This window comes from Camelus dromedarius, chromosome 9 (assembly GCF_036321535.1).
Source record: "Camelus dromedarius isolate mCamDro1 chromosome 9, mCamDro1.pat, whole genome shotgun sequence".
In the NCBI taxonomy this organism is placed as follows: domain Eukaryota; kingdom Metazoa; phylum Chordata; class Mammalia; order Artiodactyla; family Camelidae; genus Camelus; species Camelus dromedarius.
This window is the reverse complement of record NC_087444.1, coordinates 13,031,587-13,051,764: the sequence shown is the minus strand read 5'-3', so window position 1 is coordinate 13,051,764 and position 20,178 is coordinate 13,031,587. Positions and strand designations below refer to the sequence as shown.

General features: G+C 39.5%; 1 protein-coding gene across 4 annotated transcripts in view; it reads right to left on the bottom strand.

Moving 5' to 3' along the window:
• Positions 1–20,178, bottom strand: part of NTNG1 (netrin G1) — a 300,225-nt gene that overhangs the window by 31,687 nt on the left and 248,360 nt on the right. The window contains exons 8-9 of one of the 4 annotated variants that reach the window (XM_064488783.1): positions 18,637–18,804; positions 13,887–14,021 (exon numbers count right to left, since the gene is read on the bottom strand). The exons of the other annotated variants lie outside the window; for them this stretch is intronic. Coding sequence (XP_064344853.1) covers positions 13,887–14,021; positions 18,637–18,804 — 303 coding nt within the window. The remainder of the gene's footprint in view (positions 1–13,886; positions 14,022–18,636; positions 18,805–20,178) is intronic. 4 annotated transcript variants of the gene reach the window in all.

The window sequence follows — 20,178 nt, the reverse complement described above, 5'->3', positions numbered from 1 at the left end:
TTGCCACCTAGGGAATACGTCTTTATAAAGCTGCCCAGGCATTACAGTGCTCATGGCATTAGTTGGGTGCCCTGCCCTCCTGCCTCAAATTCTAACCAGGATGGCAAACTGAAGCCCTGCTTACATCTCCCTTGGGGTTCAGAGTACCCTGAGTCAAATTCATGGGTGGGTTAAATCTCTCAGATAATGTACAACTACTGAAAGTGTAGTCCTCAGTCCTGGTTATGTATTGTTACTGTCTCAGGGGTTTCGCACAATCGAGATGCTGGGGTCCCACCCCCAGAGAATCACACTTCAGTATGCGGGAGTGGGGCCAGCCATAACTATTTCATTTCAGTCTCAGTTAACCTTTATATAGTCACTGAGATGCTCACAGTCTTGTCACTTTCTAGTTTTGGACGATTAGAATCTTCCTGTCATTCTTTCCCTTTTGTTCTCATAAAACCAATGACACAAAGGTTAAAGCCACTGAGAAAGTTTTTCAACAAGTGCAGTTGTCTCATCGCTTTTCAAATGAGCAATTAATAATTCATAACAATTAACTGAGCTATGAGTTTCTCTTTCAATACGTTTCCAAACACAAATAGATTAAATGGTAATTGCCATCAAATTTTATGTTCTGTTTCATGTGCCCAATAAAAGTTTATCTTTTGGAACTCCACTTTGTATTTCCTTTTGATATATTCATAACCAAATGCAATATACTATATTAAAATATTTATTATTAACCTATCAAATATTAACCACTTTTAAATTATATGGATGAAAGAAAACAAATAGGCTACTTGTTTAAGTTTTCATGATTCTCCTTGTTTTAATATGATTTGGATTTGTAGAATACATGCTGGTAAAAACTGATGGCATGAGATACTATATGAGTTCTTATTCCTTACAAGATTTTTCCAAGGCGTATGTGTGCCCTTTGGTTTTCCAGCCACCATTATTCTATGAACACTAAGTGAAGAAAACGAACTAACAAACGAAACATTTGGGCTTTGAAGTCAGCCTCTGAGGCTGACTCCTTAAAGTCCACACTTACTATCTCATCCTCTGATTCTCAAACTTTAATGTGCATATGAGCCAACTAGAGATCTTTTTAAAATGCAGCTCAGTAAGTCTAGCATGTGGCCTGAGATTCTGCATTTCCAACAAATTTCCGAGTGATGCTGATGCTACTGGTTGAAGGATCACACATTTAAGTTACAAGAATCTAAATGACTACATGCAGGCTACCTAGCCTCTCTGGGCCTCTGTTCACTTACCTGGAAAGTGGGGATAACTGCTACCTGGGTTTTATGCAGATTAGACAAGGCAGTGTAAATGGCTTGGCATAGTTCCTGGCACATGGCAAGCACTGTCATCATTGCAATTAGGAGAGCTAATCTATGACTTAAGTGCTAAACCAGAGTATCTCTAAGACTCCAACTCAGATATAAGGCTCCAAGGTTGTAGGTCAAAGCAGGGATACCTATGATCAGAAAAGCAAGCTATAAAAGTGGAACTGGAAGTCGGTCTTCTCAGATTCCAAGAGTGAGGCATTGTCAGATCTGAGACCCCTCTGTACTTCCAGCCCTTATCAGAGGGCAGGGATCACATTTTATTTGTCTCTTGGTGCTCAAATGTAGCACAATTCCTGGCACATAACTCGGACTTTAATATTTGTTAAATGAATGATAGTACGCATAAGTGATCGAGTAAATGAGTGTATGAGTGATTGCATGAACAAGCAAATAAATTAGGCAACCTAAAGCCAGCCTAGTTTGCTGGGGAGGATTCAAAAGATTTAGCAAGGCTCTGTTAAGCAGCTCTTCAACCACCTTGGTTAAACTGAATTTGGCATCAAAGATGAAACGAAGGGAAGAGTTTTTCTACAGAGTTATGATATGACCTGACCTCATTTATTGTACATGAAGAACATATTGAACACGGCTGATTTAATCATGTTTTATTAGCTAGGCCTATCAATAGGTGAAGCACAGCTTCCCCCACCCTAAGACACCAGACAGTCTTTAGCAAAACTGTGATTTCAGAAATTTCAAGCCCTGAGATAATCTGATGGAATTCATACATTATAAGTCCGTAAGTAGTTTAGCATCCTTGGTGCAAAATCAGCAACTTTAACTTTCATCTTAAAGAAAGAACAGATGGATGGCAACTAGCCGTATCATGATGACCATCTTGGAATGTACAGGAATATCGAATCACCATGTTGTGCACCTGGAACTAACATAGTGATACAGGCCAATTAAAAAAATATGGAGACACTAGGAGGAAATACATCAAAATGCTAATGATGGTTATTTCTGGGGGTGGCGATTATGAGTGACTGCTAATTTTTACCTAATGCCTTTATCTATTTCCAGTTGTCTGCAGTGAACATGCATAGCTTGTAAAATTAGAAAGAAAATAATAAATGTCACTAAAATTGAAAAAAAAAAAAGAGAAATAACAGGGATGTGATATCTCAGGAAAGACCTCATAACACACCCAAGTGTCTTCCACATGGGCACTCATAAAAGCTGGGTCAGCAAAATCATCGAAAATGCAGGGGTTGTCACCTCTGACGCTACATCCCTAATACATTGCCAAATTGTCCTGGTAATAAGCCCCCCTGTAAACTCACAGACTTTGTCTCTTTGCACTCAAAATCCATGTGAACAATGTAGTTGTCCATATTATTGATTATCATGATGAAGAATACAGATTAGGGTAAGACTAAGTCCACAGAGTCAATAACACTAATTAAAAAGAGGTCTAAATGTGATTCTTAAAAATAATTACATCAATATTTCATTATTTTTGTACTGTGTTGTCTCTGAGACATACGCTCATTTCCCCAAAGAGTTGTAGCTTAGAGGAAATAACTAACAATACATAATATTCATCCTACACTTTTGCAGAATATGGGAAGGAATAGTGTCAAAAATATATCTTAGCAATTCTTTCTCTTATAAAATATCCAGAGCTATCTGGATGATCTTGACTATGAAGCACAAGGATGAGCTGGGGACTGAAGTTGGACACAGAGGAACTGCGTGTGGGTCTGAATTTCTGTGTGTATGCGCTTGTTCTAGATGAAATCCAACTTTACTGGGATTTACATCAAGATAATCAATTGCCCTGCATTTACACATGCCTCTTCTCCATACCTTGCAGCAACAGATGACTGAAGGTTGACTGTAATTTTTAAAGACAGAAATCTTGGCAAAGATGGGATGAAAAGCCTGTGGCACTTAAATACAGACGGGTCATGACATTCTGTCCCTGTAGGTAGAGCTACATGATTTTAGAATGTCCTGGGCTCATCTATCGATTTGAGTGTGACTCAGTCTCACTCAACAGAGCACTGGACAGAAAAGGTAGGGTTCACAGCACTGACGTGCACTTTATTCAGAATAATTACCTCTGATATTAAAGTTGATGATAAAAAATACATTCTCAGCGTATTCTGTATGCATTTTTATTTCCTGTGCCCTTGGTGTTGTGGCCCATATTATTACTGTGATTCTCCCTTATCAGGGCTTTTTGTTGATATTGAAGGTGACTGGTTGTTGGTGCAGAAGGCAACAGAAAGACTCCTCACTCCAACATGAGCAATCCTGATTGTATTATGGCCACCCTGACTTCGCTTTCATTAGTTGCTGATTGCACTAAATTGATGCGAAATTGACTTGGCTGGCTTGTAAGCCTTTAAACAGTTGGCACTGACTGTGTCTGTGATCTTGCTCTGGAAATTATATGGCCAAAGCCTTCTGTAAATCTTAACATTTTTCTTAAGGTCAATTAGGGCCTGGTAAATATTAATCAGTTAGATCAACTCCCTGAGATACTCATAACAAGATAAAGGACGCACTTTAATGAAATGCATGGTTTGGGGTTTTTTTAATTTAATGTTCTCTCTTGCCTCCTGCTTCATATTCTCTCCATTTTATTTAAGAGGTCCTTGTTTCTTCATTTCTAACTCCTGCGTAAGTTTAAAAATAAACCAAACTACAGTCTGTAGGCCAAATCCAGCCTGCATCCTGTTTACGATGGCCTAGGAACCAAGAATGGGTTTCACATTTTTTAGTGAAGGAAACAAAATCAAAAGAAGACTATTTCATGGCACGTGAAAATTACATGAAATTCAAATTTCAGTGTCCATAAATGAAGTGTTACTGGACCACAGACAGATGCAATCTCTCGCTTCAGTGTTGTCTGGGGCTGATTTGGGGCTACAGCTGCGGAGTTGAGGGGTTGCCCCAGGAAGCCTAAGATAATTACTGTCTGGTCCTTTACGAAAAGTTTGGAATAATTTTTTTTTTTTTTTTTTTTTGCCTCTGACTCCATCTACAAAGTGAAAATGGCAAAGTCTTATAAAATGTCATAGCAAACTCAGCATTAAGTGTTCACGATTAACTGGCTGGACACCTATTAGGTGTTTGAGTTGGGAAAATTACTCTAAGTTTCAGTTTTGCTGTCTATAAAATAAGGGAAAAAAATATTACCTCTCTGGTAGAATGACATAGTGCATACATGTTCCTGACACACAGGAAGTACACAATAAATAATAACAATTTCATTATTTTAAAATTATTATTCCTCAGAAACTGGTCCATATGCAAACAGGTCAGACCATTTTTGAGACTTTAGGATCACGTAATTTCAGACCAAGAAGGAGTCTTAAATCATAGACATAGAAAACAAATTTATGGTTACCGAAGGGGAAAGGCAGGGGGAGATAAATTTGGAACTGGGGATTGATAGATAACACACTACTATATATAAAACAGATAAACAACAAGGACCTACTGTATAGCACAGGGAACTATATTCTATATTTTGTAATAAGCTATAATGAAAAAGAATCTGAAAAAGAATATATATATATGGGTCACTTCGCTGTACACCTGAAACACTGTACATCAACTACATTTCAATTAAAAAAAAACCAAAAAACAAAAAAGGAAGAAGAAAAAAGAGCCTTGGAACATCCAAACCCTGTCTAGGATTTCACAGGGGCCGCTGCCCAGGAAAGGCTGAGGTGGTTGAGGAAATATTCCTTGGAGAGGGTGGGAACAGTCACACCCAGAATCAGGTCCCTGTGTTCACTCCTAGAACTCCGTTATCAGGAGGCACCTCCCACCCCGGTTTATCTGTGGCTCCTATACCCAGAATTCCGTTCTATTAGTGACTGATGACTGGCCGTTTACTTAAATGAAAAAATTTCCCTGACAAGTTTCAAGTGGGTTGGCCCTTTTTCAGTTGAGCTGATTTTCATACTGAGATAGCTTCTTTATACATGCAACTTTAGACGACTTTGAGATTCTCTCTCTCTCTCTTACACGCACACACATCCCCACTCACGAGTGGGTAAAGAATGGCTCAAGGTGAAACTCCATGTATATACTGCCTAAAGTAAGGAAGAACTTCATGTACTGTGTTTCTGCTTGGTCTCCTGACCATCTCTCCATCAGAGGCCAGGCTGCTGCTTTGACGCTGGGCACTCATGGGTACAACTGTACCCGCATTTCTTCATGAGTTTCAGCATTTCACACATCTTTCATTGTTATACTTGGATAGTTCTATAGAGTGAAATGGTACAATTTGTGCATACTTGTCATTCTCAATATTCCTTTCAAATAAAGGGGGGAAATTAGCATGCATGGCCAAGTAAGTACAGAAAGTTGCCCAACCAGGTGAGAGCTGAGCCCCTCTCTGAGCTGAGTCCTGGTTAGCTGAGTAGCAGGCAAACCTCAGAATGTCAGGAGGGAGCCTGGAATTGCTGTTAGTATGTCCACTGTTCGTATTTGTCCTATGCTGGGCTTCAGCAATTCGAGAGACTTGGGTTTTGAATGTATTTAGGATATGATTCTGCTGTGAAGGACATTCAAACAACTCACTCCTTTCAACCAGCTCCACCAGCCTTTGCTTCTGTGGCTGTCTCCAACGAGCCATTAGCGGTGTGAAGCACTGAAGCACCTTCCACGGCGTCAGTGTAAACCCAGACTCCCCTGCTCACCGGTGGCACCGAGTCCCTGGTGTACTAGAGGTAGGTGGGCTTTTTCAATCAATCCCAAATTAAAGTTATATTGAGGATAGCGGGAAAACAGGACTGCAACTGGAAAGTGATGGCTATTAGCATGACTGAGTGGTGTGGCACTGCCCTGCTGAATCAGGAGAAATTTCACAACTGAGAGCAACCCTGGGTTCGCTCTTCTAGCTGACAAAAATGAACCATTTCCCCCCAGGAGGACAGTCCGGTATATTTGTAATGCCTACAAATTGCCACTTCCTATCGTCAGTCTTCCTAATATTTTCCTTCTTAAATTACCTCTGGGAGGCTCCTACTGGTTCTGTTTTAACGAGCACTCCCTTCCTACCCTTAGGAGTTGAAAATAGCAACATCAAGTGCCCATCCAAGTATTTATTTTTCATCACTTTTATGTGTGTGGTGCTCAGCAAGGGAAATGAGACTGGTATTCAAGTTGATAGCAAGGAAGTTAAAAACTTGGATTCGGTGATGCCATTCATTTTTAGCAAGAGAGATATAAGAGCCAAATGAGTGAAATCGTGTGTCTAGGGCTGCAAATGCTCTGAAGCATCACAGACTTCCTTGTTTATGTGACATGCCTCCTGCCAGTGGATTCAGCATGTAAGGTCAGCTGGTGAAATGTGAACTGGATATTTTAATGTAACATAGCAAATAGCAGGAGACTACAAACAGAGGCAATTGAAAAATTACAAGTTAGGCTCAAGGTATTTTCCCAAGGAGGTATAATCTTCATCTCAGAAAAGCAAGTGGAAGCATCATCTTAGTGATCACAAGTTGGGTTGGCAGTTCTGCAGAAGTTAATCTCATACCAAAAAATGAAGAAGAAGAAGGAGAAGGGGAAGGGGAAGGGGAAGGGGAAGGGGAAGGGGAAGGAGAAGGAGAAGAAGAAGAAGAAGAAGAAAAGAAAAAAAAAAACCCCAAACTACAGTCGCAGAAAAGCTATGATGGGAATCAATTAATCTCTAGAAAACAAGGTGTTATATAAGCCTTAAGCCTGCCTCTTGAAGTGAGGACTGACAACACACTAGTGAGAGGATGAGAGTCTGTCCATTGGTAAAGAGAGATTGTTAATACAGACCGAGCTGAGTCTCTCATTCTACCTTCCCTTTGTTCCACGGACTTGGTCTGAAAGTCAGAGCTGGAAAGTTGGAGAGGCCCTGGAGGTCTTCCATTTGACTTTTCATTTAAGCAGAAACTCTCCAGAAAGCATCACTCATAGGATCCCGTTCAGCTTTTTTCTGAACTTCTCCAGAGTCTGGGGATTTATCATTTCCCCAAGAACCCTACTGTACATTCTCAGACAGCTGGAGAGAATAATAGTTGGAAAGTGTTAAGCTGGAACCCACCTCTCTTTACTCACTGGTCCCTAGTCTATCTTCCTGAACCAACAAGTCCAGTTTTACATAATAGCCCTCCAAACACTGGATGACGTCTGTGACACGTTAAATCATATGCCTAACCAGCCTTTTTCAACTCTTTTTCATAAAAAAAACCTTTCACCAAAGACAAAAAACCCTCCTATATCACTGCTGCATCGAAATGTTTTTTCCAAGGACTGGACTCTTGATGCGGGCTGCCCGGGGCATGTTTCAGGGGAACTACCACCATTTTTGGTCCTTGTTCGGTCTGAAATTGTGTTAGCTTCTTTGCTACTCACGACAAAACGTTGTCTGGAGTTAAACTGGAACGTAAGCTAAGCCTTCCCCATCTTTGTCACTCAAACAACTTGTTAACACACCTCTGCACCCTTCTACATTTTTGCAACTTGTTTTTATAGCCTTAATTTGCAGCAGTGTCTAGCATATAGTAGGGACTTAATAAATGTTCATTAAAACTTCCCAAGGGATCCTTGTATAGACATGCTGGTAATTTTAAAAGTCTCTCATTTTTCTCTAGAAACAGTTCAGGATTTTATTAATATATGTGTGTTTGATTTTAAAGAGGGTCTAAGATCTTACCTTTTTCCCCAAGAACATTTTGAATTTTTCTTGAACGTTTGGAGCAATATCCCTTAAAGGTTTTTAAGAGTATTGCTATGTGATACTGTCATCTCCCAAGTGGTATTGGTAGTTTCCTGAATGCTTCTTCCACTCATTTGGGTGAAGAAATTCTCATCAGTGCAGGCCAACAATTAGCAGAACACATCTCTTAGCAGATATCTTGATATGTGGGTTCCCTCATTTTGGAAGATTACAGAGCATTTGGATTTCCTAATTTTGCTTTGGGCAATACCTGTATCTCTAAATGGTTGTATGGTCTAAAACATACACTCATAACACCTTTTCTGTAAGATCTTTGACCTTGATTGAAAAATATTTCACAGACTCTAATTCACAGTGCAAGTCTATAGCTTCTTGACATACATCACTCCTTTCTAATCATATTACGTTATTTCTTTTACATAAGTTTTACCCTCAAATATCTTTATTCCAAGCATGAGTTACATTCCATCTCCATGATACCTGCATGTTTATCCCTAGCATTAAAAGCTAACATTCTTGATGATTATCACAGTAGGCAGAGAAAAAGGTCTCCCCAAAGATGTCTATATCCTAATTTCTGGAACCAGTTTCCTTATAGGACAAAGGGATGTGGTTACATTTAAGGGCCTTGAGATGGAGAGATTATCCCGGATTATCTGTATGTCTCCACTCTAATCACATGGGTTCTTAAAAGTGGGACTGTGTCCAGGTTATAGTTAGAGAAAGATGTGGTAATAGAAGAAAGGCACAGAGAAATGAAAAGTTCTTGGTGGACAAAGGGGACCACAAGCAAAGGAATGCAGGTGGCCTCCAGATGCTAGAAAAGGCAAGGAAACAAATTCTCCCCCAGAGACTCCAGAAGGAAACAGAGCCCTGACAACATCTTGATCTAGCCCAGTGAGACTGCTATTGGATTTGCAAACACAGAACCATAAGACAATAAATTTGTGTTGTTTTGAGCCACTAAATTCATGGTAATTGATGGTAATTTTCTCCAGCAGCCATGAAAACAAATCTAGTTATTTGCATTCTCTGGGAAGGGTATTTTTCCACTATATTCCTCTCAAATTTAATTCAAAAAAATTTTCTTGGTCGGGCCATTGAGCCTCCTAATAAACACACATTTTCCTGTTCTTGGTCATACATGTACTGATCCCTTCCAAGAACACACATTCTGATACTACAGGCCATGGTCCAGCAGTTGAACCTCAGCCTTCTCTGTGCTATGTGTGCTTGGTTCTTGATTTCCTACATGCTCTGTTATCTTCCAAAATCATAACACTTAGCCATGTCATGAAATATTCTGACTTTAACCACAACATTCACACTGTAAGTTCTTCTGAACGCGCCATTAGTAAATTAGGTAAAAATGTGGGGAAATTGGCGGCTTTAATAAACACTGCATGATGTTCCAGTGCAGCTCATGCATCCTCTAGGAAGACAGCACATCTCTCCATCAGCCTCACTACATCTCCGTGTGGCTATTTCCATTTCATTTTCCAAATCAAAACAAACAAATAAACAAAAAACCCCCACAAACCTCCCCTATGTCTAGTCTTCTTGGTGCCCTTAACAAGTGTTTCATCATCTCCCAAAACATGTGAACCAACCATATTTGATGTGAACTCAGCACCGAATGTTACTTGTCTTTGGAAGGTTCAGCTTTATTCTCTAAGAGGTGGCTCATGCCTCTTCTCAGATTTCAAAGGGGCACATTAAAAAAAAAAAAAGTCTTCTCTTTGTCCTCCATGTCTCATTCTTCTGTGGAACAACCTCAACACTAATTTTGATTCTGCCTGGCCTTCTTGAAATCATTTTATTTCTGCTTTCTTTCTTGAATGGTGTGTGCCATGCTGTCTACAGTCCATTCATCCTGATGGTTTTCAAGTGTTTCATCTTTTGTCAGAGAGACCAGCTTACATTTATGGCGCACACAATTGGTAGCCCCCTCAGGCAGAACGTGCACTGATGAGCCTGGAGTTCCTGATATCCCCAGGTGAAGACACACAATTGCTCTTGGGGTCACCTTTGCTTCAATCTCTTGAATCAGCCTTGTCTCTCTAATCAAGGGAGTTTTGGAATCTCCTCCATCAACCATTTGATACTCAACAGTGGCCAGACTTACTACACTTTCTGCACTAGTATTGTACAGTTGGTCTTTAAATACGGATTCTTGCCTAGTTCTTTGACACATCAGCTTGTTCTTGGCACTAACTAATTATAACTGAGATCTTACTATGTAGTATGAGGTCCACATTCATTATTTTCCTTGAATCTTCACAATTATCACATGTGTTAGGCCCTAGTACTACCCCCATTTTCAGATGAAAAACCAGGCTTACAGAGCCCTAGTAATTTCCTCTAAGTCCTGCAGGCAGTAAGGCATGGAGATGGGCTTCAGACCCGGGTCTGTATGTGTCCAGAGCCTAAATGTGAACTCACTCGGTTCTAATCGTAGGATGTTTAAGCAAGCTTGCCAGTAACTGAATCTCTTTATTGTCTGTTTCCAAATCCAAGTCCTTTGGACTGCAGTTTCACATTTCTCCTCTTGCCAGTCCTCTGGGGGACTGAAGCCCTGTTTCTGGATCCCCTGGACTCTGTCCTGATACCTCTGACAGCCCCTCCTTGGCGGTGCCTACCTACAGGTGCACTGCTTAACCCTTACTCACGGCTGCCAGAGCCACAGTCAGCCCTCCTCCACCACTGCATTTCTTCTTGGCATTGCTTTCTTGTGGGCAGGTTAATATCAATGCCACTGATAATGTGTTCCACCTAAGGATGGGCAAGCAACAGAAACGTGTGTGTGTGTGTGTGTGTTTATGTTGATGATCTTGGGAAGGAAGAGAGATTGACTTGAGGGGCATTTCTGAGTGCATTCACGTGTGTGCAGACATAGGAGTGATATAAAAAGTATTTATCAACCTATAAGCACGGACTAATTAGCATGGTCACCTGCTCTAATACTGGAGCAGGTGCTGAAGGCACACTTCTATGACAGGAATCACCCCATCAGTCACTAGATTTTGGGGGTGATCTAAGAGCTCCCAGGGAAGACACGTAGGGATCTTCATGCAGTAGCTGTTTACCAAATGGCAAAAGAATTTCTATATTTTAACACAGAATATCAACCCTGTGGTGGGTGGATCTGAGGGAAGAAAAGATTTCAGAGTGAGATAAAACTACTGTGTGCTCAAAGATGTATGTATTTGAAACATGTTGAATTTACATAGCAAATCCAGTCTCATACTGTTCCAGTCATTCTTTATAGAGCAGTCAGAATGATCTTTCTAAAACAAAATCTCATCCTTTCTTCCTCTGCTCAGAACTGGACGGTAGGTCTCATATCTCTCCTGCACAATGGCCCTCGCATCTCTTCCCTGATGTGATGAAACTTCTTGGCTTGGTGTTCAAGAAACCACATGATCTGGTCTCTAGTTGCTTTTTCAACATCTTCCCTCCCCACCAACACACACACACACACACACACACACACGTTGTCCCTCAATCAGCTTCAAATCGTTTCGTATTTCTGGAACATAGTGTGTTAGCTCACGTACCTTTTTGCCCAAGGCGTCCCATACTGGAAGCTCCCACTAATCCTTCAGTAATCAAACAAATATCAGCTCTCTGGGAAGCCTTACTCCCCATCTGGGCTTCACTAAAATCAGGTGTGTAGCTCTTGGTTCTGGTCCCCTTCTGTCTAATTGTTGAGCCCCATGTCAGCCTCTCACTCCAGATGGTGAACTTCACGTCCACATGCCCAAAGCCACTGTCTCTCCTCACCCTGTAGCCTGTAACACTAGCTCAACGCCTAAGTTATAGTAGTTACTCAAGAAATACTCCCAGGGATAAAGTATTTACTCCTACAATCTCGCTGACCCACCAGCCAAGGATGTAAGGCGCTGGAGTCGAGGCACAGAGGGTTCTGTACACCATCCAGCCCTTCAGTGGAAGGGCTGTGCTTAAAGCCGGTCTTCCAATTCCAGAAGGAAAACTCTGATGACATTATATCTTTTTTTTACATAATACTCCAGAAATTAATACAGAAAAATCAAGTCAGGCCATTTTCGGCATACATTTCCCCTACAGCTGTAAAATTAGTCTATTTTCCTCTCCAGTGTCTTTCCCTGATTACACCCGGACCCCATTCGCTAGGTCCTGCTGCGTCAGAAAGTTTACATGAGACTTCCCTTTTGAGAGGGCGTGTCTTTATTAAGTCTCCTTATACCTTATGCTTTGAAGTCTTGGTGCTAGTTTCAGCCCCTCCTCTGTCTCTCCTTATCTCCCCCTGACTACTGGCCTCCTGTGAGCCTCTGCATCCAGATGTTTCTGGACTGATGACTATCTTCTGAGTCCTGGCTCCTCACATGGTCCTTGTGACCTAGAACTCATCCAAACCTTAAGGTGCTTTCTAGGAACCTACAGTGCGCATGACTTTCAAACCATGGCCTCATCCAGAGCTTATGTGCAGATGCGTTTCCTGACTTCTGACTATTTGACTCTTAGCTGGAGATCCTCACCCTCCAGCTTCTAGATCCCGTCCTAACTTTGGCTTGCTCAATGCCAAATCTCTCAATTATCACCACGGTTCATTGCTGCCCATGGCATTAGTGTGGCAGTAAATTTCACCTTGCCTTTATAACATGTAGACGTGTAGCTTCCAGCTAACTATACACTCCATAAGTAGTGGGTAAAATATTCCGTACAGCCCTGGTAGAAACTGGCTTTAGATAATTCCTGCATGCTGACATTTTTTTCAAGTGAAAAGTAAGCAAAAAACCTCTAGAGCTGTGCTGTCCAATATGGTAGACATATGTGTCTATTAAGCCTTGCAATATGGCTAGTTCTAATTGAGATGTTCTGTGAGCATTAAACATCTGATTCAAAGACAGTATGAAAAATGTAAAATATATCCTTCATAGTTTTAATGGTAACTCTATGTTGAAGTGAAAATATTCCATCTTTTTGGAAAAAATAAGTTGTTAAAATCCACTCCATTTTATTTTTACTTTTTTAATGTGGATAGCAAAATATTTAAAGTTACATGTGTATGATGCATGATTTCCTACTGGACTGCTCTGCTCTGGAGATTTGCCTGGTGCCTCTTTAGTATTAGTAAGCTGACTGTGTATAGACAGAACGGAAAGTTAGTGCAGAATTTAGAAGCAGGAAAGGTTATGAATGACAGAAGGAAGCTTCTGCTCAGATTTTAAAATTTCTGTTCCCTGAATACACCAACATGCCACCTGCCTTGACAAGCTTTTAAGAAGGTCCGATAATCCTCAGAGAAATGAGGCTGAACCAAATGGCATCCATCTAAGGCTCGCTGCACGGTGCCTAACCTCAGAGGCTTAAAAATCAATATTGATTTTCATCATTTATTTGACCCTGGCATTTAAATATCCCTTAGATTTATTACCTTTAGGCTTTTGGTTCATATTCAGTGATGGGGATACAAGGGTGGTAGTAAGTTATGTAGATATCATTTAATTTATGAACTCTGGAGCTCCAGGGTTTCAAGAAATATATTAACCACATACACATCACCCTTCATTTTGCGGTAAGGACTTCCAAGCTGGGTCCCTATTGTGCCACTTAATTTATGGTCTGGCCCGGTACACGGTTCTGCGTACAATATTTCAATATAACTTGCTCCAGCCATCAGAGGGGATGAAGATGGGCTTCAAAGGAGCCAGCTGGACAGCTGATGGATGCTCTCTCTCCTATACACAGACTGGGGCATTAAGTGGTTTTTAAAGCTTGTCAGCAGTTTGGGTCTTTTTCTGCTCCGAGAAGCTGCAGGCACCGGCCTAGACAAGCAGAATCAGCCATGCTGCAGCAGGCAGAGGGCAGCTCCCAGAGTTACTTACGTTGGCAGCCGTAGCGCCAGGAATTTCCCGGCAGACACTCATCACACTTAGGCCCTGTCGTTCCAGTCTTACACTCACAAAATCCTGAGCCATTACAACGATCATGGACCGAGCCCAAAGGGTTACAATAACACTCTGTAGAAACAAGACAACACAGAGGCTGGAGACAAGTCCACACGGCTTATAAGTTATCAACACAGGAGCGTCTCTTACTCAAATGCATCGTTTACTTAAAGAAAGATGTCCACTAATGAAACGCTTTGGCAAACATGGCTATTTCAGGTCCATTCATTTGCTCAGGCCTCCGTGATATCATTTTTATGATATGGGAGGAAATCAATGGAAAACTTCCAAGGAAATAAGGCATCATGCTCTTCACTGCTAACAGATCATAATGGAGGTTCCATTTGTTAGGGCATTTTTAGATGGTTTAATGAATGCCATGAGAAGTTTGTACATCAAGGATAAATCAATATGCCATCAGTGTAAAATCTCTTTTAAATTATTCAAACGAGCTTATCTGTTACACTCAATATCTGAGAACTGCTGAACATTGTTAAAGTGCAATATGAATGCACTTCGTTCATTCAAAGGCCATTTTACTTTATGATTTGGGATGGCACTTTATATATATATATATTTATACTGGATTGTGATAAGACTTTAGATATGTATATAGTAGCTATTTAATTTTTTTTAAACAGTAATTTTGTTGTGGCTTTAAAACTGTTTGTCTGTACATATATAAAAATAATAACCTATATCAAAACAACTCTAATATGTTTCTTACTATATAAAGTGTATAAGTTGACAATGAATCACCAACATTTTGTAAGCCAGGGAGCAGAGTTACATCTGGCCAACATGAATTCACTAGTCTGTTAGCTCATAACAACTGATTAATATAAGGTGTCAGATGCAAAAAAAATGTGAACAAAATTTTTTAAATGTGGAACATCTAAAGTACAGTACATCTCAGTGGTTGTCATATAAAAAGGTGGTAAGTATAATGTCACTCATCACGAAAATAAGTGACAAAGAGAGGTGGGGTCTACACCCTACCTTAACATAAAAATAATTGCATATTTAAAGAAATACCAGTTATGACTATGACCAATGGTAGATGCTGGGGTGGTGAGAATGACCTTGGAGAATTATACTTATTCCATGAAACTAGGAAGAATATGCAGGACTATTACACTAAAAAAACAGCATGAAATACTTTTGGAAGTTTGATTTAAAAATGTATACTACACTTAATTTGTAGGCATTAGAAGTAGCTAGTGTTTGCTTTGTTCTTTAGAAGGTACCTCTGGTTACCTGATCTTGGGTTTCCAGGGGAATAAAAACAATAGTACATCATGAGATATCTTTAGTAGCAACTGCCGAGCTCTGCATTTCATTCTGATGTCAAACTTGTTGTCAAGGATTATTAGCAGTGATGACCCAAGGTCACAAACCAGGTATCTTCTAGTTTTCTGCTTAATGCTTGAGTTTACATGAAATGGGAGCAGCAAGGATGTCATCTTCATGGAATTGCTGCATCATACAGGGTAATTACATGCATCTTTGGAAACATGGCTGGGTTTGGAATTTGTATGAAAAATGGGTAAATTTGCCAGCAATCACAAAGCTGCAATCACTGTGGAAACATGGAATACCCTGCATTTTATATTTGCCATAATACAAATGATGCAAATAGTTTAAAAGACATCTACTTCAACACAGTCTACATTTTGTCAAAGACAGGTACTGTTCCCTCACAGTCAGGACTCTGGATTTCATTGCCAACTGTTAAAGAAATGGCAAAGTGCCTTTTTCTTCTCTTAAATTTAAAGAAGACTTAGATGAAGTTCGAACTTTCAGAGATTAGTGCCTAATTCTGTGACAGTGAATTGGGCAAATATCCATTCATTTTCATTAGTGCTTTTTTTTTAAAAAAAATGGTATTAAAATTAACTCTCAATTACTTGTGGTGTATCCTCTCAAATTTAATTCTCAGTCCTGCTACAAGCCCTTTGGGGAGCTTACCTGTGGAAAATAGTGAATGGGTTCACACTGCCCTGTAGGGCAAACCTTGGTAATGGACAGGCATCCAGTGGCCTTCAGAGAGCAAACTCCAGCTCAGCCTTACACCCAGGCAGTGCTACAGCTCTGCTCTTGGCCCCTCAAATGGGAAGAGCGGAACCTACAGCCCCTCAGGAAATTGTTACTGATTCATTGTGTCCTCATACAGACCAAAGACAAAAGATGGACCATAGAATATACCAACTAGTCAGATTTTTCAGTTCATTCTTTAAAGACAATTTTACCCCTAAAGAAAAGGGCCACAATTTAAGGAATTTTGGTATTTGGGGGAAGGAGTTGTAGCTAATTTTAATGGTATCTAAAAATACTCATCTTTGTGCTTACCGATGATTTCACTTTGTTTGAAGAGTATAAAGTACTGAATACGTTTGCCTCAATAAATAAAATTTCCCCAAGGTTTATAATTTTAATTAACAAACTTTCTAGATATGGAGAAAACAACTGCTCTTGATTTTTTTTTAAGCAGAAATAAATACAAGAATGCATGTTAAGCTTTCCACATTTCATCTGTGGTTTATGTGATTTAAAAGACAAAATCTGAATAACTTCTTGTCCACGGATAATCAAACATGGATTTACAACAGAACTATGCCTCTTAGAATTGGATAGGAAGTGCAGATTTTGTAGTTCATAGACTACTTTAGGACTGGAAAAGGGCCAGACTTCATCAGAATAGAATACTCTGAATGAGACATATGAGGATATTGTTAAGGCACATGCTATGGGAAATTTTATGGAATAAAATATTTTTTAAGGCCTTTTTCTTTAATTTATTTAAAATAATATGAAATTGATATTGTAAAACATTTTAATCGTATGTATTTTGAAAAAAATGACTACATTTTATTTCTATGTTCCTAGGGTTCCTATTTATTTTACCTTTTCTCTTGTTACCATATTTATAATATGACATTTATATATTTTTACAAATGACATTCAGCAAAATGTAACTACATTCAAAATTCAGACAGCTATGTGTCTTTTGGTTTTTATTAATATCCTCAAACTTTTGTAACCCAAATGTTACAAAGGCAACTGAACGTCTTCTGTTCGCAAGCTTGTAGTGGAATTGCTGCTGTCATCCTAAAAGCACACTGTAAGTAAAAGTCTGATGAGCTTAGCTTCGCTAATTGTGTCAGAGTAGTTGGGAGAAAGTGTTCAAGCTTTGAAGTCAGGAAGCTAACTCTTCGCTAAAACTGTATGATTTGGGTCAATTTGCCTTTCTCTTCTCAACTAAAGAATAGGGGAAATTATCAGTGGAATACTTACCCACCGCGGTTTTGTTAATGAGGATTAAGTAAAAAAACGTATTTGCAAGTCACAGTTTACCAAGTGTTTCCGATGTATCCCATAAGATACCCATTTGGCCAGGAGTTCTCAGTGACTTACCTAAAGCACACAGCTATTAAATAGCAAACTGGGATTTGAACCCAGATCTCCAGCCTCTAAGTTCAGGAATTTCTCCACTAATTCATAAACAATAAGGAAGCACGTTGAAAAATAGAACATACCATAGACATAAACAGTTTTATGTAAGCTTGGCCCAATTTAACGCAAAACAACTTGTCCGGCTATTTTAAGCGACACTTGGCAAATGCTAATATGACCTTGACAGTCCAGTCAGAAAACAATGATCCCAGAATTGCAGATTGATTTGATTCCTTTTTTTGTTGGAAAGATCACCTTTCATCTGTGTATTCTATTTAGCCTCTATGTGAATAAATTCTACCTTTAACATTGGTTTCCTATACAGTTACCTATTGGTGTGGTAACAGATACATATGTATCCTTCACCATTCTGAACATATGCATTTCTTCAAAGTACATTATGAAGTGAAATTCCATTTCTTATTTCTTATTTTTCCATCAGCTCCCTTTTTAAAGACAGGTTCCATTACGCAAAAGCTAGGAGAAGCTTTTTTAGGGGGAAGGGCACCTGGTTCTCCCCAGTTGACATGATCAGTATTCACAGTGGGTAGAAAGAGTGCTCACGGGAGCCCTGTGGTCCCAGTTTTCTGGTGCCCACGTGCTTTGGGAGCCAAGAGAATTAATTGCCTTGAATAGTTCTGAAAAATTGCTTCTCCTCTTGGGGGCTATAGGAAAATTCAATAAATGGAATTTCGTTACTATGGATGGAAAAGTCAGGCAAACTTCTACATCACCAATTGCTGGTGGCTTTCAATTCCAAATGACAATATTTTAAATCAATATTTGTTGATTACCAATTATTTGCAAAAGTTTGTGCCCTAACTTCTCATATGTATAATTAAATACTTTATAATGAGTTTCCATTTTGAAAGTTGAATGTATAACTTAAGATTTTAAAATCAGGTTGGAATGACCAGGTTTTAAGATTTCATGCAAAAAAAAAAAAAAAAAAAAAAGGAAGAAAGAAAAATAAAAAGAAAATTCTTCATCTCTTAAACATGATTTTTCAGCTCATCATTTTTAAAGCAACAATAAGAGAGGACTCAAAAATACATCCCCCAACTATGATTTCAACCAGCACAAGTGAATTTTAACTCCACCACAAGGATGTTTTCTCCATTGAAAAAGTTCATTCTGGCTCAGCTGTGGTGCAAATCACCAGCCTCTCCACCTTAAATAGCTCCCCATCGCTCCAAAGGCACAGAATAATAGCTGAAATTATAATGGAACTGACCTATGCATACATTCTCATCGTCCAGCTGTGCAGAAGCATTTCTGAAGTAGCCCAGCCTGCATAACTCACAGTGCTGCCCTCTAGTGTTGTGTTTACAGCTCACGCAAATGACTGTATTTAGCAGATCGATATAACTGCATCGATTGGAGTGGCCGAAGCATTCACAATCTTGCAAGGAAGAACAGAAATGTATACAGAGTGTATACAGTCGCAGAGTAATTGCACACTGCATGCTTGGATAAAATGAGAAGTGGAGGAAAAACGGCGGAATGGCATTACATGTATGTGATTTCACATGACACATGGTGACCACAGGTGGTTGTGACTGGCATGGAAGTAGCATCTGTTTCAAGCAGGAGAGAAAGGTTGGACATTTAGAACATGACCAGAGAGTGTTAATTCTTGGCAGACAATATGGATAGAAGCATTTGCAGGTGCACACCTTTTAAAGTTTGGGAAGGCTGTTTCCATTGATGCAAAAGTCTAATTTTTGCACCTTGAAAACTTTACTGTCTTTGCAACATTTCCTCTTCATATTTGCAGTCTTAAAAAAGAAAGAAGGAAGGATGTCAGCATCTCGAGCCTAAGTCTGCCATTATCCATGGCTCCTTTGTTTAGAGTCTTACTATCATTTATGACAAGACGGTAACTCAGTCAAGGTTTCACTGAAGAAATCATGGAAAATTTAATAGGGATTTAGACAATTAAACAATTCTTTATTTTTGTTTTTTTCCAGATGTTAAGAGGAGAAGATGGCTTTTGCAAGCTTTTCATCAGGCCAAATCTGCATATTTGCGTTATGTGTGAGGGACAGCACCGAAAACTGGGAGATTATTACTATGAAAAAAGTGTTCTTAAGATTTCCTTTTCTTATGAGTTTCAAGCTACGTCTGCTACAAAAGAAGAGTTAGGCAACTACTGTACCCTCAGATTCATTTTCCTTTGTCTCCCCAAAATATTGGCCATGTCTCTGAGGCTCAGGGTTGATGAGAGAGCTAGACCAGGCGTTGTGGGGAAGGGTGGAGAATGACAGATTGTCTCTCCTTTGCATTCCAACCAAAGCAAGTTGTTAATCTAATTCAACCTTTTAAGAAGAAGTGGTAGAAACAAAGTTTCTACTGGTGCAATCATCACTAAATCAGACAGAAAAAAGGTGCAAGAAATAACTAGGTGAGGAACCTATTTTGTCTTCTCAAAGTATGGGGATAGGCCTAGCTCACATTTATAAGGAAGGTCAACTACGAAACTACAAACCTTGTTTGTCGAAAAATATCCCTTTCGTAAATGTCTGGCTTTTATTTTATCCCACCAGGAAGCCAAACACAGTCACTGTTTGACCCCATTCATTCATTCATTCATTCAATAAATAATTTATTGGGTTGATCTATGTGTCAGGCACTATATGAGGTGCTAAGTTACTCTTCCGGTCTAGAATAAAATTTTGGAAGTATTGCATTTGATTGTATTTTCCCTGAGTTAAAATGAGTAAGTATTGTCAAAATGAATAAGGAAGGGTGATTAGCTTTTTTTTTTTTTAATTAA